This window comes from Phoxinus phoxinus (assembly GCF_949152265.1).
Source record: "Phoxinus phoxinus genome assembly, chromosome: 1".
Lineage (NCBI taxonomy): Eukaryota > Metazoa > Chordata > Actinopteri > Cypriniformes > Leuciscidae > Phoxinus > Phoxinus phoxinus.
In genome coordinates this window covers 16,744,739-16,765,476 of record NC_136876.1, presented here as the reverse complement: position 1 = coordinate 16,765,476, position 20,738 = coordinate 16,744,739, and the positions used below count along the sequence as shown (strand labels likewise).

Genomic DNA, 20,738 nt, shown 5'->3' with positions numbered 1-20,738 from the left:
CTTTCTGATATCTCATAAAATCCTACTGTGGTTTTGTAACAGAAATCTGCATTTTCTGTAAAGCTGCTTTGAAATATGTATTGTGAAAAATGTTATACAAATGAATGCATGTATGAATTAAATTGAATTGACTTAAAAGAGCCATTGCATTGTTACTGTACATTTTAAAGTTATGGACCCAATCTGACAACACAGAAGAGTTATCACATTGTTGGCCCACTTGGGGGTGTTTCACTGATGCTTTATCCTGCATCTGTGCTTGAATATAATCATGCACAATTTCAAGCTTTAAACTTGGCACTTTACACAGTGCACAATGAGCAGCCTAATGTATTTTCTGCCCATTTCGCGGCGCTGGTTCTCAGCCGCCTCAGAGGGTGCGTTTAATTGGACACTGTCCTATTATAGTAGAGCTACTACTCTAACGAAATCCAAATTTTAAGCAGTTTTTACTGTGGAATTATTTTTTTATGAAGCTTTAAACTTGGCACTTTACACAATGTACAATAATACGCCTATTTAATTTTCTACCCATTTCGCGGCTGTGTTTCTCAGCTGCCTCAGAGGGTGCGTTAAATTGGACGTGATCCCATTATAGTAGAGCTACTACTCTAACGAAATCCAAATTTTCAGCAGTTTTTACTGTGGAATTATTTTTTTATGAAGCTTTAAACTTGGCACTTTACAGTGCACATTGAGCCTAATGCATTTTCTGCCCATTTCGCGGCACTGTTTCTCAGCCGCCTCGGAGGGTGCGTTAAATTGGACACTGTCCCATTATAGTAGTGCTACGACTCTAACGAAATCCAAATTGTAAGCAGTTTTTACTGTGGAATTATTTTTTTATGAAGCTTTAAACTTGGCACTTTACACAATGTACAACAATCCGCCTTATGTATTTTCTAACCATTTCGCGGTGCTGTTTCTCAGCTACCTCAGAGGGTGCGTTAAATTGGACAAGATCCCATTATAGTAGTTCTACTACTCTAACGAAATCCAAATTTTCAGCAGTTTTTACTGTAGAATTATTTTTGTATGAATTTTTGAACTTGACACATTTCACAATGTAAAATAATCCGCCTATTGCATTTTCTGCACAATTCGCGGCACTTTTTCTCAGCTGCCTCAGAGGGTGCGTTAAATTGGACATGATCCCATTATAGCAGTACTACTACTCTAACGAAATCCAAATTTTAAGCATTTTTTACTGTGGAATTATTTTTTTATGAAGCTTTAAACTTGGCACTTTACACAATGTGCAATAATCCGCCTAATGTATTTTCTGCCTATTTCGCGGCGCTGTTTCTCAACCGCCTCAGAGGGTGCGTTAAATTGGACACTGTCCCATTATAGTAGAGCTACTACTATAACGATATGCAAATTTTAAGCAGTTTTTACTGTGGAATTATTTTTTTATGAAGCTTTAAACTTGGCACTTTACACAATGTACAATAATCCGCCTATTGCATTTTCTGCACAATTCGCGGCGCTGTTTCTCAGCTGCCTCAGAGGGTGCGTTAAATTGGACACTGTCCCATTATAGTAGAGCTACCACTGTGACGAAATACAAATTTTAAGCAGTTTTTACTGTGGAATTATTTTTTTATGAAGCTTTAAACTTGGCACTTTACACAGTGCACAATGAGCCGCCTAATGTATTTTCTGCCCATTTCGCGGCGCTGTTTCTCAGCTGCCTCAGAGGGTGCGTTAAATTGGACAAGATCCCATTATAGTAGTCCTACTACTCTAACGAAATCCAAATTTTCAGCAGTTTTTACTGTAGAATTATTTTTGTATGAAGCTTTAAACTTGGCACTTTACACAATGTACAATAATCCGCCTAATGTATTTTCTAACCATTTCGCGGCGCTGTTTCTCAGCTGCCTCAGAGGGTGCGTTAAATTGGACAAGATCCCATTATAGTAGTCCTACTACTCTAACGAAATCCAAATTTTCAGCAGTTTTTACTGTAGAATTATTTTTGTATGAAGCTTTAAACTTGGCACTTTACACAATGTACAATAATCCGCCTAATGTATTTTCTGCCCATTTCGCGGCGCTGTTTCTCAGCTGCCTCAGAGGGTGCGTTAAATTGGACAAGATCCCATTATAGTAGTACTAATACTCTAACGAAACCCAAATTTTAAGCAGTTTTTACTGTGGAATTATTTTTTTATGAAGCTTTAAACTTGGCACTTTACACAATGTACAATAATCCGCCTAATGTAGCCTATTTTCTGCCTATTTCGCGGCGCTGTTTCTCAACCGCCTCAGAGGGTGCGTTAAATTGGACACTGTCCCATTATAGTAGAGCTACTACTATAACGATATGCAAATTTTAAGCAGTTTTTACTGTGGAATTATTTTTTTATGAAGCTTTAAACTTGGCACTTTACACAATGTACAATAATCCGCCTATTGCATTTTCTGCACAATTCGCGGCGCTGTTTCTCAGCTGCCTCAGAGGGTGCGTTAAATTGGACACTGTCCCATTATAGTAGAGCTACCACTGTGACGAAATACAAATTTTAAGCAGTTTTTACTGTGGAATTATTTTTTTATGAAGCTTTAAACTTGGCACTTTACACAGTGCACAATGAGCCGCCTAATGTATTTTCTGCCCATGTCACGGCGCTGTTTCTCAGCCGCCTCAGAGGGTGCGTTAAATTGGACATGATCCCATTATAGTAGTACTACTACTCTAACGAAATCCAAATTTTAAGCAGTTTTTACTGTGGAATTATGTTTTTATGAAGCTTTAAACTTGGCACTTTACACAATGTACAATAATCCGCCTAATGTATTTTCTAACCATTTCGCGGCGCTGTTTCTCAGCTGCCTCAGAGGGTGCGTTAAATTGGACAAGATCCCATTATAGTAAAGCTACTACTCTAACGAAATCCAAATTTTCAGCAGTTTTTACTGTAGAATTATTTTTGTATGAATTTTTGAACTTGACACATTTCACAATGTACAATAATCCGCCTAATGTATTTTCTAACCATTTCGCGGCACTGTTTCTCAGCTGCCTCGGAGGGTGCGTTAAATTGGACAAGATCCCATTATAGTAGTCCTACTACTCTAACGAAATCCAAATTTTCAGCAGTTTTTACTGTAGAATTATTTTTGTATGAAGCTTTAAACTTGGCACTTTACACAATGTACAATAATCCGCCTAATGTATTTTCTAACCATTTCGCGGCGCTGTTTCTCAGCTGCCTCAGAGGGTGCGTTAAATTGGACAAGATCCCATTATAGTAGTACTAATACTCTAACGAAATCCAAATTTTCAGCAGTTTTTACTGTAGAATTATTTTTGTATGAATTTTTGAACTTGACACATTTCACAATGTACAATAATCCGCCTAATGTATTTTCTAACCATTTCGCGGCGCTGTTTCTCAGCTGCCTCAGAGGGTGCGTTAAATTGGACAAGATCCCATTATAGTAGTCCTACTACTCTAACGAAATCCAAATTTTCAGCAGTTTTTACTGTAGAATTATTTTTGTATGAATTTTTGAACTTGACACATTTCACAATGTACAATAATCCGCCTAATATATTTTCTAACCATTTCGCGGCGCTGTTTCTCAGCTGCCTCAGAGGGTGCGTTAAATTGGACAAGAATCCCATTATAGTAGTCCTACTACTCTAACGAAATCCAAATTTTCAGCAGTTTTTACTGTAGAATTATTTTTGTATGAATTTTTGAACTTGACACATTTCACAATGTGCAATAATCCGCCTAATGTATTTTCTGCACAATTCGCGGCACTGTTTCTCAGCTGCCTCAGAGGGTGCGTTAAATTGGACATGATCCCATTATAGCAGTACTACTACTCTAACGAAATCCAAATTTTCAGCAGTTTTTACTGTGGAATTATTGTTTTATGAAGCTTTAAACTTGGCACTTTACACAATGTACAATAATCCGCCTAATGTATTTTCTAACCATTTCGTGGCGCTGTTTCTCAGCTGCCTCAGAGGGTGCGTTAAATTGGACAAGATCCCATTATAGTAGTCCTACTACTCTAACGAAATCCAAATTTTCAGCAGTTTTTACTGTAGAATTATTTTTGTATGAAGCTTTAAACTTGGCACTTTACACAATGTACAATAATCCGCCTAATGTATTTTCTAACCATTTCGCGGCGCTGTTTCTCAGCTGCCTCAGAGGGTGCGTTAAATTGGACAAGATCCCATTATAGTAGTACTAATACTCTAACGAAATCCAAATTTTCAGCAGTTTTTACTGTAGAATTATTTTTGTATGAATTTTTGAACTTGACACATTTCACAATGTAAAATAATCCGCCTATTGCATTTTCTGCACAATTCGCGGCGCTGTTTCTCAGACGGCTCAGAGGGTGCGTTAAATTGGACACTGTCCCATTATAGTAGAGCTACCACTGTGACGAAATACAAATTTTAAGCAGTTTTTACTGTGGAATTATTTTTTTATGAAGCTTTAAACTTGGCACTTTACACAGTGCACAATGAGCCGCCTAATGTATTTTCTGCCCATGTCACGGCGCTGTTTCTCAGCCGCCTCATGGTGCGTTCACACCGGACGCGAATAGCGCGTCAGGCGCGAGTGATTTCAATGTTAAGTCAATGCAAAGACGCGTTACGCGCGTAAAACGCGTGTAACGCGTCTTTGCATTGACTTAACATTGAAATCACTCGCGCCTGACGCGCTATTCGCGTCCGGTGTGTGGGTGCAGTTAGAGGGTGCGTTAAATTGGACATGATCCCATTATAGTAGTACTACTACTCTAACGAAATCCAAATTTTAAGCAGTTTTTACTGTGGAATTATTTTTTTATGAAGCTTTAAACTTGGCACTTTACACAATGTACAATAATCCGCCTAATGTATTTTCTAACCATTTCGCGGCGCTGTTTCTCAGCTGCCTCAGAGGGTGCGTTAAATTGGACAAGATCCCATTATAGTAAAGCTACTACTCTAACGAAATCCAAATTTTCAGCAGTTTTTACTGTAGAATTATTTTTGTATGAATTTTTGAACTTGACACATTTCACAATGTACAATAATCCGCCTAATGTATTTTCTAACCATTTCGCGGCACTGTTTCTCAGCTGCCTCGGAGGGTGCGTTAAATTGGACAAGATCCCATTATAGTAGTCCTACTACTCTAACGAAATCCAAATTTTCAGCAGTTTTTACTGTAGAATTATTTTTGTATGAAGCTTTAAACTTGGCACTTTACACAATGTACAATAATCCGCCTAATGTATTTTCTAACCATTTCGCGGCGCTGTTTCTCAGCTGCCTCAGAGGGTGCGTTAAATTGGACAAGATCCCATTATAGTAGTCCTAATACTCTAACGAAATCCAAATTTTCAGCAGTTTTTACTGTAGAATTATTTTTGTATGAATTTTTGAACTTGACACATTTCACAATGTACAATAATCCGCCTAATGTATTTTCTGCACAATTCGCGGCACTGTTTCTCAGCTGCCTCAGAGGGTGCGTTAAATTGGACATGATCCCATTATAGCAGTACTACTACTCTAACGAAATCCAAATTTTCAGCAGTTTTTACTGTGGAATTATTGTTTTATGAAGCTTTAAACTTGGCACTTTACACAATGTACAATAATCCGCCTAATGTATTTTCTAACCATTTCGCGGCGCTGTTTCTCAGCTGCCTCAGAGGGTGCGTTAAATTGGACAAGATCCCATTATAGTAGTCCTACTACTCTAACGAAATCCAAATTTTCAGCAGTTTTTACTGTAGAATTATTTTTGTATGAAGCTTTAAACTTGGCACTTTACACAATGTACAATAATCCGCCTAATGTATTTTCTAACCATTTCGCGGCGCTGTTTCTCAGCTGCCTCAGAGGGTGCGTTAAATTGGACAAGATCCCATTATAGTAGTACTAATACTCTAACGAAATCCAAATTTTCAGCAGTTTTTACTGTAGAATTATTTTTGTATGAATTTTTGAACTTGACACATTTCACAATGTAAAATAATCCGCCTATTGCATTTTCTGCACAATTCGCGGCGCTGTTTCTCAGACGGCTCAGAGGGTGCGTTAAATTGGACATTATCCCATTATAGTAAAGCTACTAATCTAACGAAATCCAAATTTTAAGCAGTTTTTACTGTGAAATTATTTTTTTATGAAGCTTTAAACTTGGCACTTTACACAGTGCACAATGAGCCTAATGTATTTTCTGCCCATGTCGCGGCGCTGTTTCTCAGCCGCCTCAGAGAGGGTGCGTTAAATTGGACATGGTCCCATTATAGAAGAGCTACTACTCTAACGAAATCCAAATTTTAAGCAGTTTTTACTGTGGAATAATTTTTTTATGAAGCTTTAAACTTGGCACTTTACACAATGTACAATAATCCGCCTACTGTATTTTCTGCCCATTTCGCGGCGCTGTTTCTCAGCCGCCTCAGAGGGTGCGTTAAATTGGACAAGATCCCATTATAGTAGAGCTACTACTCTAACGAAATCCAAATTTTAAGCAGTTTTTACTGTGGAATTATTTTTTTATGAAGCTTTAAACTTGGCACTTTACACAGTGCACAATGAGCCTAATGTATTTTCTGCCCATGTCACGGCGCTGTTTCTCAGCCGCCTCAGAGGGTGCGTTAAATTGGACATGATCCCATTATAGTAGTACTACTACTCTAACGAAATCCAAATTTTAAGCAGTTTTTACTGTGGAATTATTTTTTCATGAAGCTTTAAACTAACCACTTTACACAATGTACAATAATCCGCCTAATGTATTTTCTGCCCATTTCGCGGCGCTGGTTCTCAGCCGCCTCAGAGGGTGCGTTAAATTGGACAAGATCCCATTATAGTAGTCCTACTACTCTAACGAAATCCAAATTTTCAGCAGTTTTTACTGTAGAATTATTTTTGTATGAAGCTTTAAACTTGGCACTTTACACAATGTACAATAATCCGCCTATTGCATTTTCTGCACAATTCGTGGCGCTGTTTCTCGGCAACCTCAGAGTGTGCGTTAAATTGGACATTATCCCATTATAGTAGAGCTACTACTCTAAAGAAATCCACATTTTAAGCAGTTTTTACTGTGGAATTATTTTTTTATGAAGCTTTAAACTTGGCACTTTACACAGTGCACAATGAGCCTAATGTATTTTCTGCCCATGTCGCGGCGCTGTTTCTCAGCCGCCTCAGAGGGTGCGTTAAATTGGACAAGATCCCATCATAGTAGAGCTATTACTCTAACGAAACCCACATTTTAGGCAGTTTTTACTGTGGAATTATTTTTTTATGAAGCTTTAAACTTGGCACTTCACACAGTGCACAATGAGCCTAATGTATTTTCTGCCCATGTCGCGGCGCTGTTTCTCAGCCGCCTCAGAGGGTGCGTTAAATTGGACACAGTCCCAATATAGTAGAGCTACTACTCTAACGATATGCAAATTTTAAGCAGTTTTTACTGTGGAATTATTTTTTTATGAAGCTTTAAACTTGCCACTTTACACAATGAACAATAATCCGCCTAATGTATTTTTTGCCAATTTCTCTGCGCATTAGGCGGCTCATTGTGCACTGTGTTTAAAGTGCAAAGTTTAAAGCTTCATAAAAAAATAATTTCACAGTAAAAACTGCTTAAAATTTGGATTTCGTTATAGTAGGACTACTATAATGGGATAATGTCCAATTTAACGCACCCTATGGGATTGCCGAGAAACAGCGCCGCGAATTGTGCAGAAAATGCAATAGGCGGATTATTGTACACTGTGTAAAGTGCCAAGTTTAAAGCTTCATAAAAAAATAATTCCGCAGTAAAAACTGCTTAAAATTTGTATTTCGTTACAGTGGTAGCTCTACTATAATGGGATCGTGTCTAATTTAACGCACCCTCTGAGGCAGCTGAGAAACAGCGCCGCGAAATGGGCAGAAAATACATTAGGCGGCTCATTGTGCACTGTGTAAAGTGCCAAGTTTAAAGCTTCATAAAAAAATAACTCCACAGTAAAAACTGCTTAAAATTTGTATTTCGTTACAGTGGTAGCTCTACTATAATGGGACAGTGTCCAATTTAACGCACCCTCTGAGGTTGCCGAGAAACTGCCGCAAAATGGGCAGAAAATACATTAGGCGGATTATTGCACATTGTGTAAAGTGCCAAGTTTAAAGCTTCATAAAAAAAAATTTCCACAGTAAAAAATGCTTAAAATTTGGATTTCGTTAGAGTAGTAGTACTACTATAATGGGATCATGTCCGATTTAACGCACCCTCTGGGGCGACTGAGAAACAGCGCCGCGAATTGTGCAGAAAATGCAATAGGCGGATTATTTTACATTGTGAAATGTGTCAAGTTCAAAAATTCATACAAAAATAATTCTACAGTAAAAACTGCTGAAAATTTGGATTTCTTTAGAGTATTAGTACTACTATAATGGGATCTTGTCCAATTTAACGCACCCTCTGAGGCAGCTGAGAAACAGCGCCGCGAAATGGTTAGAAAATACATTAGGCGGATTATTGTACATTGTGTAAAGTGCCAAGTTTAAAGCTTCATAAAAAATAATTCCACAGTAAAAACTGCTTAAAATTTGGATTTCGTTAGAGTAGTAGTACTACTATAATGGGATCATGTCCAATTTAACGCACCCTCTGAGGCGGCTGAGAAACAGCGCCGTGACATGGGCAGAAAATACATTAGGCGGCTCATTGTGCACTGTGTAAAGTGCCAAGTTTAAAGCTTCATAAAAAAATAATTCCACAGTAAAAACTGCTTAAAATTTGTATTTCGTCACAGTGGTAGCTCTACTATAATGGGACAGTGTCCAATTTAACGCACCCTCTGAGGCAGCTGAGAAACAGCGCCGCGAATTGTGCAGAAAATGCAATAGGCGGATTATTGTACATTGTGTAAAGTGCCAAGTTTAAAGCTTCATAAAAAAATAATTCCACAGTAAAAACTGCTTAAAATTTGCATATCGTTATAGTAGTAGCTCTACTATAATGGGACAGTGTCCAATTTAACGCACCCTCTGAGGCGGTTGAGAAACAGCGCCGCGAAATAGGCAGAAAATACATTAGGCGGATTATTGTACATTGTGTAAAGTGCCAAGTTTAAAGCTTCATAAAAAAATAATTCCACAGTAAAAACTGCTTAAAATTTGGGTTTCGTTAGAGTATTAGTACTACTATAATGGGATCTTGTCCAATTTAACGCACCCTCTGAGGCAGCTGAGAAACAGCGCCGCGAAATGGTTAGAAAATACATTAGGCGGATTATTGTACATTGTGTAAAGTGCCAAGTTTAAAGCTTCATACAAAAATAATTTTACAGTAAAAACTGCTGAAAATTTGGATTTCGTTAGAGTAGTAGGACTACTATAATGGGATCTTGTCCAATTTAACGCACCCTCTGAGGCAGCTGAGAAACAGCGCCGCGAATTGTGCAGAAAATGCAATAGGCGGATTATTGTACATTGTGTAAAGTGCCAAGTTTAAAGCTTCATAAAAAAATAATTCCACAGTAAAAACTGCTTAAAATTTGCATATCGTTATAGTAGTAGCTCTACTATAATGGGACAGTGTCCAATTTAACGCACCCTCTGAGGCGGTTGAGAAACAGCGCCGCGAAATAGGCAGAAAATACATTAGGCGGATTATTGCACATTGTGTAAAGTGCCAAGTTTAAAGCTTCATAAAAAAATAATTCCACAGTAAAAAATGCTTAAAATTTGGATTTCGTTAGAGTAGTAGTACTGCTATAATGGGATCATGTCCAATTTAACGCACCTTCTGAGGCAGCTGAGAAAAAGTGCCGCGAATTGTGCAGAAAATGCAATAGGCGGATTATTTTACATTGTGAAATGTGTCAAGTTCAAAAATTCATACAAAAATAATTCTACAGTAAAAACTGCTGAAAATTTGGATTTCGTTAGAGTAGTAGAACTACTATAATGGGATCTTGTCCAATTTAACGCACCCTCTGAGGTAGCTGAGAAACAGCACCGCGAAATGGTTAGAAAATACATAAGGCGGATTGTTGTACATTGTGTAAAGTGCCAAGTTTAAAGCTTCATAAAAAAATAATTCCACAGTAAAAACTGCTTACAATTTGGATTTCGTTAGAGTCGTAGCACTACTATAATGGGACAGTGTCCAATTTAACGCACCCTCCGAGGCGGCTGAGAAACAGTGCCGCGAAATGGGCAGAAAATGCATTAGGCTCAATGTGCACTGTAAAGTGCCAAGTTTAAAGCTTCATAAAAAAATAATTCCACAGTAAAAACTGCTGAAAATTTGGATTTCGTTAGAGTAGTAGCTCTACTATAATGGGATCACGTCCAATTTAACGCACCCTCTGAGGCAGCTGAGAAACACAGCCGCGAAATGGGTAGAAAATTAAATAGGCGTATTATTGTACATTGTGTAAAGTGCCAAGTTTAAAGCTTCATAAAAAAATAATTCCACAGTAAAAACTGCTTAAAATTTGGATTTCGTTAGAGTAGTAGCTCTACTATAATAGGACAGTGTCCAATTAAACGCACCCTCTGAGGCGGCTGAGAACCAGCGCCGCGAAATGGGCAGAAAATACATTAGGCTGCTCATTGTGCACTGTGTAAAGTGCCAAGTTTAAAGCTCGAAATTGTGCATGATTATATTCAAGCACAGATGCAGGATAAAGCATCAGTGAAACACCCCCAAGTGGGCCAACAATGTGATAACTCTTCTGTGTTGTCAGATTGGGTCCATAACTTTAAAATGTACAGTAACAATGCAATGGCTCTTTCAAGTCAATTCAATTTAATTCATACATGCATTCATTTGTATAACATTTTTCACAATACATATTTCAAAGCAGCTTTACAGAAAATGCAGATTTCTGTTACAAAACCACAGTAGGATTTTATGAGATATCAGAAAGTACAGTTATTAGATAGAACAAATTAGTATTTACAAACGCATGCATTTTAAGCAACATTAATGTGCAGTTTAAAGCAATGATAAAATTTTAATTTATTTATAATCATCCATGTTTGATGTTCTGGATGTGTCTGTGAAGTCTTCATAAGGGGCTGGATCCAAGCTGGAGCATAATCTCTGGTTACTTTGTGACATTTTCCTTTGTAATAATAATAAAAATAAATAAATAAAAAGTATTCAATACATTTATTTTTAAATACATTCAAATTATGTTATTTGCAATAATTAAAGATTGATGTATAGGCCTCATTATAATTTTTACAGTCATTTTATGTTATTATTATTTGTTATTTACCTTTCAAAATAGTGTATTATTCTTTTCTGAAAATAGATAGGCCAACAATATAAACAGGGTCCCTAAAAAGGTGTAAATAAGAGGAAAAACCACATGGTCCCTAAATTGACATGTACAATTATTAAAGAATACTGTAGCCTAATTATGTGCCTTTATATTTTTACAGTCATTTTTCGCTGATATATCAGTGTTATTTGCATAAAACAAATATTATTCTTTTATTCTGAAAATAGACACAAAAGTAACACAATTCCGTTAAAAAACGCGAAAAAGAGAAAAACCGCACGGTCCCTAAGTTGAGCGTCAATAAGAAGCCAGCAAACGCGGAAGTTCGCGTCATTTAAGGTGGAACGGATTGCGTCAATAAGAAGCTGCGAATAAGAAGCTGGATTCAGCGTCGTCAATAATCAACGCTGAAATGAATCTGGATCAGTCAGGTGGTACAGGTCATAGCTCTTTAAGTTGTTTATGTTCATTATTATTGTTGTAATGTAATGTGCTTTGAGACATGAGGTAGTTTAACACCGTCTCTTGTGATGCTTTTGTTTGCTCCCTGCTGTGTGTGTTCATGTGTTTTGAAGGAGGCGTGTCTGGCCACGCTCTGAGGGAGGATGGGATCTAATCCTTTCAAAGCTAGCTTGTGAAAATTGTCTACCCTACTTTTAATGCATTAACTAACATTAACGAACAATGAGCAATACATTTTTTACAGTAGTTATTCATCTTTGTTAATGTTAGTTAATAAAATTCTGACATGAGCCTGCGGCTCACTGCATCAAACAGGTATAAGCACCGCCGGCAGCCGAACGGGGAGTAATGATATAAAAGACCAAACTCGCACCTTATTGGGGATGTAGGCTACACTAGATATAGGATCAGACGTAACATGTTAAATTTAACGCTAAGTGATTCCCATTCAAATTAGGGCATAAAGTTGGCTTGACACTGGATATTCGCACATTTAGGGACCGTCTCTAAAGTTATACTACATTGGTGCACACGTTTCTAACTTCAATATACAGGTTTCTTGTATACAAACAATACCGGATGCGCGCGCATCCTAGAGGCAAGACCGCTATATGTTATCCCGAGTTCTGTAAAAGAACATTGTAATTAACGTAGATTTCGCATTGTTTGTAAATTCTTGTTGACTCAATAATAAACTGCAATTTCAGAGTTGGATCTGTTTGCTTGTGTTTCATTTGCATATTAATATAACATTATGTAAAACGTTAGTTAGTTGACTGTATGAAATTGTCCAACTAAGTTTGCGAATCATAAAAACCTGACATACTCTATTTATTTAGGTTAGTTTACAGCACAACAGCTCCGCGTCATCTCTGCTTCTGCTAGATATAGCCGTAAAGAGTGTTGCCAGAGCCCGTCTACGGAGAGCCTGTTCACTCCCTATTAAGTCCTATTGTACCGAATTTTGGTTGTAGTTCCACCAGAGTTCCACTGGGGGCGATCACCCCCGAGTGCAAAATGAATGGGAGTCTATGGGGCTAGACGGCTAAATGTGTCCCTTTCAGCCGATTGCCGTTGAGAAATCTCAGATTTGATTGTAGGTTTGGCAAGTTCAACATGGGTTATAGGTCGAAAATTGAATGAACGAGTACTTATGTCCTTTCGATTTCTTACAGGTTGAGTTGTTGTTGCCCATAACACGCTAGCATTCTGCTAATGAACGCTGATTGGTCAGTGAAGGACTGGTTACGACCAGAGATACCGCTTGATGGCATCATGGCATCCGAAGCGGGAACAGAATGTATTCTAGCAGAAACTCTTCTAGCACGTGTGTTTACCTGTGTCAGCTGTGCTGGCGATGCCTCGAGAGAAAATAAAGTGCAGAGCGCGAAAGCACCACAGTGACTGAAGGATTGCCGTAAAGCAGTATCTCTGGTCGTACGATGTGTATGACGTCATTGACATTTTGAAAGACTTTTTAAAGCAAATAAGTGACTCTAAAAAATCTAACACCCAGCAATGTGCAATTTCTTTGCATCTCCTTTCGAATACAACATTCAAATTACTAGACAAAAAATTATATCTTGAGAAAAGTTGATTTTGAGGGGTATAGCTCCATAGACCTCCATTCATTCTGCACTCGTCCTGTGAGCGCCCTCATGTGGAATCAGAGTGGAACTGCAACCAGTCAGAAGCCGGAAGTGTAGCGAGAGTGAACCTTCTCCCCTTATTAGACATTCTCTGGTGTTGCTTTCTGCCTCTTAGATGCGCGCGCATCTATGTGATGACGTTGCACAGAAACCCGTGTACACTGTAAAAAATAAAACATAGATTTTATTTATATTTAATTAATTGAAATGAGGCAACAGATTACAAGCAATATTATTAATTAAATTTAACAAATTAGAATTGAGTAATAATTAATAAAATTAATTCCTTAAATGTTAACCATTTAAAATGAGTAAAATTTACAAAATATATGTTATTGCCAACATTGAAGACACCTGATGTTAACAAGCAGAATCACTGAAGGAGAAAACCATAATTAAAGTCACCATTATGGAGATCAGTGTGTGTTTTAGTTGGGCTCTTCACCCTTAAATTAATAACTTTAAGTTTTGTTTGGCTGTTGTACATGAGTTATAACAGCCAGAAGAACAAATAGAAAAGTTGATCTGATGGTGTTGGTTGTGTTTCACAATCATTGGCTTGAATCACCGATCTTGAGTCCAATTTGGAGTCCAGTTAAATTTATTTTATTAATTCTAGCTGCATAATATGATTAGCCTTTTCAATGAAATCCAAATGATCTAATCAATAATAATAAAATATATATGTGTATTTTTTTTTTTAGGCGCACACAGACATCAAGATTTAGCGTATGAATCTCAGCAATGGTGACAACCTCTGATCATAAGCTCATTATTTATTCATGCAGCAATGCATGATGGGAGCCATGAATGAGTTTTGATTGGTGCAACCCAGAATGCACTGCAACATGCTTTATAAATGTCACCATTGTTGAGATTCACAGGCTGATTCATGATGTCTGTTTTGTTTTGTTTTTGTACAAGAGAAACTTTTTAGAAATGATTTGGATTACATTGTAAAAGTTAAAAATATTATGGTTTACAAGGCCAGTACTTCTATAGTTAATAAAGATAACTTAACTCATAAATTGGACTCCATTTGTGTTCAGTTATTCAGGTCAAATGATTGTGAAATAATGATTATGTTAAAACACAACCAACACCATCAGATCATTGTACATCTGGCTGTTATAACTCATGTACAGCAGCCAAACAAAACTTAAAGTTAAATATTTAAGGGTGAAGAGCCCAACTAAAACACACACTCATCTCCATAATGGTGACTTTAATTATGGTTTTCTCCTTCAGTGATTCTGCTTGTTAACATCAGGTGTCTTCAATGTTGGCAATAACATATATTTTGTAAATTTTACTCATTTTAAATGGTTAACATTTAAGGAATTAATTTTATTAATTATTACTCAATTCTAATTTGTTAAATTTAATTAATAATATTGCTTGTAATCTGTTGCCTCATTTTAATTAATTAAATATAAATAAAATCTATGTTTTATTTTTTACAGTGTATAGCATTTGAAGAGAATAACTTGCAGTCATAAAACTAACTGTAAAGTGTTGGAAACTTGTGCTGGAAACTCACCCCAGATCTGACAGATACTGACAGACAGGAAGAGAGGTGCTGCAACAATGAAAAATGTGTGGATTTTTTTTTTTTAAACATTCAAGCATGAACACCTATTCTAATAGACCGACTTTGAAAATGAGCATATTAGGTCTCCTATTAACATGAATTTGTGAGGATTATGCTTTAAATAAGAAAAATAAATACTGGATGTTTTGCCATCATCACATACAAAGCCATTGTAGAAATGCTCTGTTAGTCATTCATGATTTGTTGAAAATATAAACAATAAGTTCACTGATTTGAGGCAACGTGGGACTTTTTAAACAAAAATATTTCAATTAAAATTTAATTATTTGAGTTCACCTCTAAGTTTTTTTTTATGTGATGAGAAAGAAAGACTGGCGCCAGCAAACCAGTGCAATAAATACACTAAACTTTTATGACGATTTGTAAACTAATGACTTTAGATCGATTCATTTTGATGAATGTCTAAAACTTTGTAATACTTTGTCTCCTTTGTTTTTCTATTATCTAAACGTATTATATTATAATGATGTTTTTAATTTTTTTTTATTTCAAGAATAAATTTTAAATGTGATAAACTGTCTTTTGACATTTATATTGTCAGTAGTGGGGTCACAGTTCTCCCTATATTTGTGGATGCGTATGTATTGTTTCATCATCCACATTTGTGTTCACATTTTCATTTAATTCCATGTAACATGTCTGCCATATTTCAAACCAGATTAAAGTGAGGAGTGTCAGTCTGTGTGATGGAAGAAACTACAGCAGGTTTATCATATAAGTATCAGCCTGAATAATGGGAGGGACTGTGTCTGTTCAGGTGTTACAAGAGAAAGTGGAAATAAACCAGGAAGGATCTCTTTACGATCGTACTTAACTTTCATATGGACACAATTTATAGAGACACTCTTGAGAACACGTCGAGTTGAAGGTAAGTCATAGAAGAATAGGAAACACTTTTATCTGAAGTCTGACACGAGTGTGACTTGAGGACCATGTTTGAGTTCAACAGGTTTAATGTAATACTTAATCTTGTAAAGAAATGAAAGGTTTTTGAATCAAAATTATAGATATATTTGCATTTTTGAAAATGAAATTCTGATTCAACACAACCTTCAACATGTGTTTATATGTATTTATATGTACTACATGTAGAAACACATTGTGAATTTATATCCTGCTTTGTCTTGACCCGTTTAACTGGTTTTCTTTGAACAGAAAGTGATTGTAAATGTGTTTCTCGCTTTTGGACAGAAAGTTAAGTGTAAGTATTATTCTAAGGCAAAAAGCATGTATGCTGACACACTTTTCTGTAATGTTTTCTCTTTTTTCATATTTTATTTTTAGCATTGTGTCTCAGAGATGAAGTTCATTTGTTTGACTCTCCTGTTTGTTAGTGGAATTACAGATTCAAGATCAGGTAATTTATTCATCATTGTGAATGATACTTTATATTTATTGCACATTACTGTTAGTCTAGGACAACATCAGGTTAAAAATCTTCAGGATGTTCAGACCTGCTCTCTTTCTCTTGTAACAGAGCAGTATGAAGTAGTGGGACCTGCAGATCCTGTATTTGCTGTAGCCGGTGAAGACGTGATTCTGCCCTGTTCAGTCAAACCCAACATCAGTGTTGTGGACATGAGAGTGGAGTGGTTTAGACTTGATCAGAAAGACTCAGTGCATCTCTATGATGATCATGAAGACAGAAACACAGATCAGATTCAGTCCTACAGAGGAAGAACAAAACTAAATCATCAAGAACTACAGACAGGAAACGCATCACTCAAACTCTCAACAGTCCGAGTCTCTGATGAAGGACTTTATAAGTGTTTTATTCAGTCTAAATCCTGGTCTGATGATGTCACTGTTGATGTCAGAGTTGAAGGTGAGGAAACCAGTGAAAACTAGCTTGCTCTTTTCACAGAACAAACTAACTTAAAAAAGCCAGAATAACAACACAATGTTCTTGTTGATCTGTAGCTGTAGGACGTCCTCCGGTAATCACTGTAGATGGGTTTGATCGTTCAGGAGGGCTTCATCTACAGTGTGAATCTGAAGGTTGGTATCCTGAACCTGATCTTGAGTGGCTGGACAGTGAAGGAGTCAGTTTGAGTTCAGAAACTACAGAGACACACAGAAACACAGACAGATTCAGTGTCAAACACACCATCATTGTTTATCACAGTGACAAGATTCACTGCAGAGTCAAACTGAGACATCACATGCTGGAGACACTGATAAACACCACAAGTAAGTTCTGACACGTCTGTTACTGGTAAAGAATGAATGATTATCAGCTTATTATGTAAAGCTAAAAGCAATAGCAGCATTAGGTTTATAGTAGAGTTTTGTATCATTCAGAACTAAACATTATGTAAACATGTACAAATATGTTTGATTTACACAATGTGCTTATTTACTGATTTGTTTTGCAGATAATAGGTTTATTTCTTGGAGGACGTCAGTCATCCTGAGTTCAGTTTTTGTTGTGCTCGTTGGGATTGCTGGAATACTCATAACTGTGTTTGCTCTTAAAAACAGAGGTAAAGTTCTTGTTTTCTATTTTATATGTTTATGTTAATAAATAAGGCGGATAGATTTTTTATTACTACTCATGTTTAATTAAGATCATCAGTGACACTCAAACACACACAGACATAAAAAATCAGCACATGAATCTCAACAATGGTGACAATGAATAGTTTTATGTCACAATGCATGCTGGGTGCCAGCATAGTACAAAACTCCCGGCATAGTACAAAACTCCCAGCATGCACTACAGCATGGATCAATTATTAGTCTATTTGTATTTTTGATGGTGTTTCTGTTGACTTTTTAGTTGCTTGTTTTGTGATGTTTAGAGTATTTTTTTTAATGGTCACCATTGTTGAGATTCATGGGCTGATTTCTAATGTCAGTGATATGATATCTTAGTTTGGTTCTTACTACATGCGACATGCGATGAAAGGAATCTTTCCAGGTTAGTAAGAGTTTTTTGTCCAGCCGCGACGATTCAATTTTAAAAACGGTTTCGGTTTTAAACACAAAGTGTGGGAATGATAATCTCAGGTACTGTTTATGTGCTTTATTTAATGTAAAAAAATCGTGTAATGTTACTTTTAATATCATTTAGTGCTCCCAGCTTTGTTCTGTAGCTGTAAAAGCAACAATGGATAATTCACCTCAGATCTTGAAATGAAACAAATGGAAACAAGAACGTTCAAACTGTGAAGAAACAAGTGTATTATTTGACACATATTGTTTTAGTAACTCAATAGCCTATGTATTTTGAATAATGTTTAAATGGTGTTATTTAATAGTTATTCATAGTTATTTAAACTACATTTATAAGTTCAAATAACAAACATTTTCAAGATTAGTTTTCTAAAAAATTCAAGTAATTGAACTAAAGTAAAAAAAAAAATCAAGGTGAAAATACTAAATAAATAGTTTAACTGAGTCCATGTAAAAAGATAACTCAAAAAGTGAAGTAAAGTGTTGACAGTAGTGCATGTAAGACAGATATTGGCTCACGCATCATCTTCACTGATGTGAAGTACTGAAGAAAATGTCTTTGTCTCAAACACTGAAGGAAATGTATGTATGAGCTATATATTTAATGCTGTTTTCTCTTCTTTATATCTTTATTCTGAATTTTCTTCAGCACACATACAACTACAGGATGAGCACAGGAAAATACAACATGGTGAATCTGTCTTTATTAAATCATTTAATTCAGTATTAATGTCAAGTCTGTTTTTTTAATCCACCGAATATTTAATTAACTGACATTATGCATTCACATACTAGTATATTTCCTGTAATTTGTTATTACTCAATCAGAAATTATATGTTATTAATGCTCATGTTGTCTGAATTCTGCTTTCTCTTTATTCTGAATTTTCTTCAGAACACATTCAACTACAGGATGAGAAGAGAAGCATTCAGAATGAGAAGAGCACATTACAACATGGTGAATCTGTCTTTATTAAGTTATTAATTCAGTATTAATGTCAAGTCTGTTTTTTTATCCACCGAATATTTAATTAACTGACATTATGCATTCACATACTTGTATATTTCCTGTAATTTGTTATTACTCAATCAGAAATTATATGTTATTAATGCTCATGTTGTCTGAATTCTGCTTTCTCGTCTTTTATTCTGAATTTTCTTCAGCACACATTCAACTACAGAATGAGAAGAGCACATTACAACATGGTGAATCTGTCTTTATTAAGTTATTAATTCAGTATTAATGTCAAGTCTGTTTTATTATCCACCGAATATTTAATTAACTGACATTATGCATTCACATACTTGTATATTTCCTGTAATTTGTTGTTACTCAATCAGAAATTATATGTTATTAATGCTCATGTTGTCTTAATTCTGCTTTCTCTTTATTCTGAATTTTCTTCAGCACACATTCAACTACAGAATGAGAAGAGCCGAATACAACATGGTGAATCTGTCTTTATTAAGTTATTAATTAATTGTTCATTTAAAGTCTGTTAACAGCCATAAAATATCTACTTAACAGACTGTTTGTATTCATTTAGTTTGTGTATCTTAATGGTTATCAGTTGTTTATAATGTATATTTATTCAGTCACTGATGTGCTTGTGTGATGTTAACACCCTATAAACACAACTAATGATTGTAACTTGTTTGTAATTTCAATGTCAAGTCAAGTCATCTTTATTTATAAAGTGCTTTTTTCAATACAGATTGCTTCAAAGCAGCTTCACAGAGATAAAAGGAAAATAATGCAACAAAGTTTGTTTCTGCTGCAGATCTATAATGTTATTTTCTCTCTAAATGTTCTTTAGAACGTGATCAACTTTTACAAAGTCAGAAGATTATTTTACCAAAAGGTGAATTTGTTTATATGTCTTTATTAAAATATTCATTACTTTTGAATTATTTTGCAAAATAATGAATTAATACACTGTGCATTCATATATGTCTATGCTATTCAATATATTTTATTATAGGATATACAGAATAAACTGTAAAGTCGTCTTGGATTTTGTTGATATTCAAGCTATTATTAAAATTATTGATCTGATTATTGATTCATCTAAAGATGAATTCTGTTATGAACCCTTTATAACTTCATACTTTCTGTTTCATACTTAGCTCTCCCACATTTAAGAACACACACAGGTGAGTAAAATCTATTCATGAGTATTTTAAATTCATCACCATGTCAAACTTGTATTAATTTATTTATTAATGTTTTTGAGTTTTTGTTATAATGCTCTGCATAAATGCAATCAAATGATTCATACTAAATGATCAAGGATGTTTTTCCCAACACTGTTAGACCTTACCAGGTTTTTGCCAGTAATTGACTGATAATTGTACAGTTCTTTACTGTAATCTACAGTATGTTACTGTAAAAATACCATGCACTAAATTAAAACTCGAGTTAAAACTAATTTCACTTGCAGAAACCGACTGCTTTAAATTGACCAACTGTCGTTTTAAATGTATTAACTAAACATTATGAAGCATTAATAATGTGAGGAAAGTATTACCGTGAACTTTGATTTGAGACCACTAAAAAAATATAAAATAAGATATTTCCTCTGGACAAGCAACTACAAAGTCACGCCTGTTAAATAAAACAATTAGTCCGTTCACTAATCTCATTCAGAGTTTAATTCTGTATCAAAAGTATTATATTAACACCACTGTGAATCTACAGTAATGCATTACAATGACACATTTTTTAAACATCATGCACAACCAAAAAATCAGAGCTACACTGTCTTGTAGAAACACAGAGATATCATAAA

The 20,738-nt window shown here is 35.6% G+C and overlaps 2 protein-coding genes and 1 long non-coding RNA gene across 6 annotated transcripts in view; 2 read left to right on the top strand and 1 right to left on the bottom strand.

Annotated features, from left to right (window-relative positions):
• Positions 1-20,738, top strand: part of LOC307008913 (butyrophilin subfamily 1 member A1-like) — a 250,491-nt gene that overhangs the window by 98,098 nt on the left and 131,655 nt on the right. The gene's annotated exons all lie outside the window — the stretch shown is intronic.
• LOC307009022 overlaps positions 1-20,738 on the bottom strand; it is a 133,328-nt gene that overhangs the window by 5,579 nt on the left and 107,011 nt on the right. The window lies entirely within an intron of this gene.
• Positions 15,739-20,738, top strand: part of LOC307008898 (butyrophilin subfamily 1 member A1-like) — a 34,634-nt gene continuing 29,634 nt past the window's right edge. The window contains exons 1-11 of one of the 3 annotated variants that reach the window (XM_079632174.1): positions 15,739-15,862; positions 16,279-16,351; positions 16,472-16,819; positions 16,915-17,184; positions 17,370-17,477; positions 18,599-18,640; positions 18,845-18,907; positions 19,114-19,155; positions 19,358-19,399; positions 19,767-19,811; positions 20,077-20,103. In XM_079632174.1, the coding sequence (XP_079488300.1) occupies positions 16,294-16,351; positions 16,472-16,819; positions 16,915-17,184; positions 17,370-17,477; positions 18,599-18,640; positions 18,845-18,907; positions 19,114-19,155; positions 19,358-19,399; positions 19,767-19,811; positions 20,077-20,103 (1,045 nt within the window). In that variant the 5' untranslated portion in view covers positions 15,739-15,862; positions 16,279-16,293. Of the gene's footprint in view, positions 15,863-16,026; positions 16,196-16,278; positions 16,352-16,471; positions 16,820-16,914; positions 17,185-17,369; positions 17,478-18,598; positions 18,641-18,844; positions 18,908-19,113; positions 19,156-19,357; positions 19,400-19,766; positions 19,812-20,076; positions 20,104-20,738 lie in introns of those variants that run through there. The other 2 variants (XM_079632173.1, XM_079632175.1) reach the window with 2 other exon arrangements.